Genomic DNA, 7,132 nt, shown 5'->3' on the forward strand with positions numbered 1-7,132 from the left:
CAAAAAAAAAAAAAAAAAAGTTTGTACAGTGCTTTAAGAGTTTGGTAATATTCCCTCCAGCTAAAATATACCTATTCTTAAAGATCTGCAGCACTTGTTGCTTTTGTTAATTTCTTAGATGCATAACAAGTCAGTCGCTAAAACCACTAATTAAAAGGGGTGTGAGGAAGACCAACTTATAACTGCTTTGGAAGCATACAATTTATTATACAGTTTCTAATTTATTTAATTTATTATACAGTTTCTAATAGTTCACGCTTAGGACATGATTTGTAGTTTGTTGCTCATAGAAGGGGCAACACAACTACAAAATCCTGGGTTATTCCTTCGTGGAAATTTGGTCATAAATTCTGAGACCTTGAAGGCCAGACTTGTTAAAACAATATAATATAATATGATATACAATATAATATGATGACACAGATCAGCTTCTATACAAGGAGCCCAGGAGTATGATGAAGTGTTTCTTTCCATCGGGAAAACGCCCCCGCCTACTCGCTCACACACGCTTGTTTCTCCCGCCAAAATGACGTCAGGCCGAGGCTCTCACCAAACAGCGCCCTAACTGGCGGACAGGCAGGCTCTGCAGCCCATTGGGCGTCGGCGGCGGCCGAGCAGGGAAAACCAAAGGCCCTTCGGTCTCGCCCGCCCCACCCCCGGCCAAAAGAAGGGTTGCCCGGCTCCGGCCCTGCACTCCCGATCCCCGGCCCCAGGTGCAGCTCCGCAGCCATCCCCGGACCAGGGCGGGCACTCGGCCTGCCGCTCAGCGCAACCAGCCCTCGCCCTCCCGAGCCATGCACAGGGAAACAAGCGTCCGGCACCGGCCCCCCAGGCCTCCCTGCAGCACCCCGTAATGTAATACACTCGGGTGGGGGAGGCGGCGGCGGCAATCGCGGAGGCGGCGGCGGCAGCCGCACTGCCCCAATCTAGACACATCCAGAAAGAGGAGGAAAATGGCTCCGAGCAGGGACCGCCTGCTGCACTTTGGGTTCAAGGCGACAGTGAGTGACAGGGGTAGGGAGCTGGGTGGCCGGGAAGGGTGTGTGTGCCTTACAGGCTTCTGGGGAACAAGTAACGAGGAGTTGGGGGCGCGGGCAGAGGCTGAGGTTCTGTGCAGGTGGGTGCGTACCTATTTGCCCGCGGAGGGAGGAGAGGGGGACAAGGGGCAGAAGAGGGGCCCCCGCGCAGAGTGCTGTCCTGCTCTACTCTCCCTCGCCGGTCCGCGAGCACACGCGCACTCGCACCCACCCCACAGACCCCTTTTCCACACGCACAGGCACTTCCCTGCCTCGCCTTCTCCCGATGGGCTAGCCTGCCTCGGAGGCGCAGGGGGTCGTGCCGCCGCGGCGCTCCGGCTGCTCCTGGGCGCACCGTCAGGGCCGGTCCCGTGTGGGGGAGGGGTGGTCTCGCGCCGCCGCCGCGCTCCTCCTCCTCCTCCCACCCCTCCCCCTCCCCGGCGCTCCGAGGCCCGGGCGGCTCTGTCCAATGAGCAGCGGCGTTGCTGGCAGGTGGGGAGTGTTTTTGTTTTGGGTTGAAGTTGAGGCTGAGGAGAGAGCCGAGCTAGCGACGTGCAGTCGTTGCGGCCGCTGTCGCCACGGGAGGTGGTGGAGGCCCAGCGGGAGCCGAGAGGTCTCTCGTTCCCGTCCCACGGCTCCGGCCTCACCCCTTCGGCGCCCAGTCCCCGTCCCGGAACTTCCGGGCCTGTCCTCGGCCCCAGGTCTGTGCACTCCGCTCGCCGCAGAGCCCGGCCCGGGCCGCACCCGCCGGCCCCATGAGGAGGGACGTGAACGGAGTGACCAAGAGCAGGTTTGAGGTGTGAGCTTGGGGGGCTCAGGCGGCGTGAGGAGGACGGGTCGTGCTCTCTCATCCCAAAACGTCCGCTCTGCAAAGGAGCCTCCTCCCTGGCGGTCGCCGTCACCCACCCACTGGCGGGGCTGCCAGACTCCGCTCCCCTTTCTTGCGACCCTTTCGAAAGCCCAGCGCAGCCGGCTGCTCCCAGTCCCCTCGCCGGTTCGCCCCCCGTCTCTTCCCACCGGCGGGCCCCGGCGGGGGATTAGCTCGGGCGCCCTAATTCCCCCCTCCCCCAGGATCGCTCAGCTTTCCATTCTTTACACAACCCTTGGCTTGCCTCCTTCCACCCAGCCATCACGGCTCCGGTCCACCAGAGCCTGCTGCTTTTCTCTCTGCCACTTTCTTCGTGACGCGTTTGTTGTCTGTTGAGGGAGGAAATTAGGGGATGGATGCCATTTCTCCGAGTTTGAGACCTTGGTGAAACGAGGGAAGTGGGGGCGGTAGTCTGGGATGATAGAGGCGACCACTGGTTTTTCGGTGCTGTGTTTGGTTTGGGCATTGTTCTGATACTTCCTCTTCTTCCCCGTGTAGTCTGTACTTCTGTAGCTCATTGTTTCTGGGAACCCTTGGATGTCTACGTACTTTGAGATTGGAACGAAAGTTCAGCAAATCCATTCCGGTCTGTCTTTTAGAAACTTTTTCTCCTCTAGCGAGGGAGGTTTACTGTCCTGGAATTGAGGAGTGGAAGGTCTTGAAAGCGTCTTTAGAGAGTAGTCCTCGTGCAGGGAAGAGATTCCTTTGGGAAGTGAAGTATTGTAACTACTGATGAATTATAATAGTGTAACAATATACTGGAAGGTTCCTTGAGGGTCAAGAGAAAGAAACTTCTACAGGAAAAGTAAATGTCACCTGGTCGTTCCTGGCAGAGAACCAGGCTGACCTGGGATCACTCACAGCTCAGTGGACAATCTCACTCGGTGTTTTTCTTCATCTCCATTTGAGAGATGAAATTGTAAGACGGCGAGACAAAAGTTTAAGAAACTGGACAAGTAGGTGCAGGGAGTGAAAACTTTTAAGGATTATCAGTTTAATCTATTATTTGATATCTTATTATGCGAACTGGAAAATAATTTGAATTGATCCACGAAGATCAAGATAGGAAGTGTTTGGGGTAAGTTTAAGTTCAGAGCTACAGTGTTACTGTTGTACTCGAAGAGTGGAGAAAATCAAAGAATTGGCCTTCTTAGAGTTTTAGTATTTAACTTGATCACTAGAAGAAGATATTATGGAATATATTATTTGATTTTTAATAGAACATTGGATGACCGTCATGTACAGAGTCCCACTAAAGTTAATTTACAGTGGGTTCGTATTCAGTAGTACTGTAAAAATCCAGAATGTCACTAAAATTACTGAATAGATATTCAGCAGTTAACAGGAATCTTGAAAGGCAGTTCCAGATACTGAAGATTTGAGTCGGGGACAGTCTTTTGCCTGTGGAATTAGCTCTTTATCAGTTTGCTATTCATTTTAGGTTGAATAATTGTTGGAAAGTATTCTCTTGTGTGTGCTTTAAAATTACATTGCTATTTTCTATTTTTATAATTCTCTTATATTTTAATTTACAGTCTCTGTAGGGGTGGCATACTATAATAAAGTGCTAAGAAAATTTGTTGCTTTATTAAGAGGTTTCTTTTTAACTTATAGCTGATGTAGCTGGCAACTAAAGCTTTCTAAATATGATCTGAGAAGGTAAAAAAAAAGAATAAGGGGGGGAATCCTTCTTGGACGGTTTCATGATTAAATGTTTGTTTATAAACTAAAAGCTATTCACTTAGTATGATGTGACGTGTTCCATGCCAGAATACAGATGAGAATGGCTAGAAATGATAGTGTTAATGAAGATCATTGAGTATTTCTTAAAACCGTTTACCTCTTTATTGACCTAATTTACAAGGACTGAGACAATTAGTAATTGGCTTCTTAGGAAATAGTAAATAAACTTATTGCTTATATGTTGAAAATATTTTAAATATTTACTTTCAGTCAATAAAAGATACGTAAATAAAGCAGATCTAAACATTTACATCAAATGATATTTTAAATCCTCAAGATTACAGTCTGCTTCTTAAAGAACTGATAATTTTACAACTGTAAGCAGATAGCAGATCTCTCATTGAGAATTTTAGTGAATGCATGAAATCTTTATATCATATAATAGCTAATTTCAAATTATGGCTGTACAAGATGTATTTTTCTTGGAGAAAATAACTGAAGTTCTATGATTTTTAGATAGTTGGTTCATTGAAATCCTTTTATAGGTGTGCTTTTATATGTTGTAACTGGAGGCCACACACCTTAAATCTCCCACTCTGGATTAGAGCTATATATATAAAGAAAGATGTTTAAGTTAAAACCAAGGGACCAGGTGAGGTGGCTCATGCCTGTAATCCCAACACTTTGGGAGGCCGAGGTGGGTGGATCACAAGGTCAGGAGTTCGAGACCGGCCTGACCAACCTGGTGAAACCTGGTTTCTGCTGAAAATACAAAAATTAGCTGGGCGTGGTAGTGGGAGCCTGTAATCCCAGCTACTTAGGAGGCTGAGGCAGGAGGCGGATTGCTTGAACCCAGGAGGTGGAGATTGTAGTGAGCCGAGATTGTGCCGTTTTACTCCAGCCTGGGCGACACAGCAAGAGACTCCGTCTCCAAAAAAAAAACAACAACAAGGGAGAGTACCTGTTAGCCAGATGTGTAGCATCTTGTAGAATAGCCAAAGGAGATGACTACTGAATAAAGAGTCTCTACTTAAGAGATTGAGAGATGTGAAAATTCATGTTTTCCTTGCTGTGTCACCTGGGCATTAAATGTATATAGTAATAACCCTTGTAGGTTAACGTAGTATGTGCTGAATTGTGTTAGTCACTTAATTAAAACTTACCATTCAGATATTTTTTATTATATTATTTAGAGTAAACTTTGTAGCAAATTTTAGTAATTTTCTTTCAAATTTAACGATGGTTATTGAACACTTCCTGCATGCCGGACACTGAGCCAGATGTTTTACCTCGGTTATCTCTAGTTTTTGTTTTGTTTTCTTTTTTCTTTTTTTTTTTTTTTCGAGATGAAGTCTCACTCTTGTCCCCGGGCTAGAGTGCAGTGGTGCGATCTCGGCTCACTGCAACCTCCACCTCCCAGGTTCAAGCGATTCTACTGCCTCAGCTTCCCGAGTAGCTGGGATTACAGGCGCCTACCACCATGCCCGGCTAATTTTTGTATTTTTAGTAGAGATGAGGTTTCACCATGTTGGCCAGGCTGGTCTCGAACTCCTGACCTCAGGTGATCCACCCGCCTTAGCCTCCCAAAGTGCTGGGATTACAGGCGTGAGCCACTGTGCCCGGCTAGTTACCTCTAGTTTTACTATTCTGTTTTACACTTGAGGAAACTGGAGGCCTGAGAGGTTAAGTAAGGTGTTCAAATTGCACAGCTAGTTAAGTGGGGGAGCCAGGATTCCAATCTGCATTTTTTTTTTTTTGACTCCACTGTCATCCTGCTTTGTTTTTAGCATAACTAGCAAGAAGTCTATAAAATTTGTGGAAAAGAGCTTTTCTAAAGTTCATCCATTAAATTTTATTTTGTATTTGCTACTCCTGGGCTCAAGCGATCCTCTCCCCGGCCTCCCAAAGTGTTGTGATTACAGGCGTGATTACCACACCTGGCCACCTTCATTTTAAGTGCCATAATTGATATTATCTTAACACTTAGTGAGATTAGTGTTTAAATATCTAGGCTAGCACTTGAGTCCAAGCTTAGGTTTCTTTCAGTTAAGTCTCTCCACTTTGTCGTACTCTTAGTGGCTTCATTATGAGGATGTAGTGCTGTTGGAGGAAAATTCTGTCTTAATGGGTTTATTAAAAAGCCTAACGTTAAAAAGTAGTCATAGTGGTAACATTAACTGACATTCAGATACCATTTTACAGTTTAAACAGTGCCTGGAGATAAGAACCCGTAAGTTAGAAAGTGATATGCTCCAATTTGGGTATTTTGAATCCATGTTCATTATGGTTTTTCATTACACCTCACTGCCTTTCTTATAAATCTGTAATATTACATGCAACCTGTAACCCTAGCATGTAATATTTGTTTGCCTACTTGCTTCATTTTATCCAAAGTAACAAAAATCTGGCTGGGCATGGTGGCTCACGCCTGTAATCACAGCACTTTGGGAGGCCAAAGTGGGTGGATCACCTGAGCTCAGGAGTTTGAGACCAGCCTAGCCAACATGGTGAAACCCTGTCTCTGCTAAAAATACAGAAATTACCTGGAGTCCCAGCTACTCCGGCGGCTGAGGCATGAGAATCGCTTGAACCTGGGAAGCAGAGGTTGCAGTGAGTCGAGATCATGCCACTGCACTCCAGCCTGGGTGACAGAGTAAGACTCTGTCTGAAACAAACAAAAAACAAAATAACAAAAATCTTAAAATGTGGCATGACAAAACGAGCATACTACATTGTGAGTGAAGAGACCTGGATTTTTTTTTTTTTTTTTTTTGAGCTGGAGTCTTGCTCTGTCGCTCAGGCTGGAGTGCAGTGGTGCGATCTCAGCTCACTGCAACACCGCAAGTTCTGCCTCCCTGGGTTCAAGGGATTCTCCTGCCTCAGCCTCCCGAGTAGCTGGGATTACAGGCACCCACCACCATGCTTGGCTAATTTTTGTATTTTTAGTAGAGATGGGGTTTTGCCATATTGGTCAGGCTGGTCTTGAACTACTGACCTCAGGTGATACACCTCCCAAAGTGCTGGGATTACAGAGGTGAGCCACGACACCCGGCCTGGTCATTCTTTTTACTTTTCTAGCTTGGTGATTTCCCTCTTCTGTAAAGCAAGGGAATTAGAATCAATCACTAAGGTACCTTTTTTCTGGAATCCTATGAATCTGTGATTTTTGAATAAAAGCAGAGGATCTTATTTCCCTGGCCAGTTTTTCTGAAACAGCCACTATAATATTTAAGTTTGTAGGCTCAGTCCCAGAATACACTGTTAACGCTGAAATAAAGACGTTTTTATCCATTAAAACTTTTATTGTCTAATTTAAAGAACCTTGTGCATAGAAAATAGCCATATTTCCAAATTGGTGCGTGTGAAAATGGTATATATTTTTCCAGTGGGTGACAGTAATTTGTTTCTTTTGAAAACCCTTGCAATGGGATTGAGTACTGGTAAAACTAAAGAATTTTGTTTTTTACACTCTAGCAATTGATTTGAAAGCAATTATCTAACTTATAGAAAATATATATCAAAGGCCTGGGCATTTTGGACCCATTTAATCTGTCCTTTTTGAACG

General features: G+C 45.9%; 1 protein-coding gene across 1 annotated transcript in view; it reads left to right on the top strand.

Annotated features, from left to right (window-relative positions):
* Window positions 1–1,510: 1,510 nt before the first annotated feature.
* FBXL20 (F-box and leucine-rich repeat protein 20) overlaps window positions 1,511–7,132 on the top strand; it is a 186,939-nt gene continuing 181,317 nt past the window's right edge. Inside the window, 1 exon segment of the mRNA XM_011929910.1 lies at window positions 1,511–1,813. Coding sequence (XP_011785300.1) covers window positions 1,772–1,813 — 42 coding nt within the window. The 5' untranslated portion in view covers window positions 1,511–1,771.

This window comes from Colobus angolensis, unplaced genomic scaffold (genome assembly GCF_000951035.1).
Source record: "Colobus angolensis palliatus isolate OR3802 unplaced genomic scaffold, Cang.pa_1.0 Scaffold83, whole genome shotgun sequence".
Lineage (NCBI taxonomy): Eukaryota > Metazoa > Chordata > Mammalia > Primates > Cercopithecidae > Colobus > Colobus angolensis.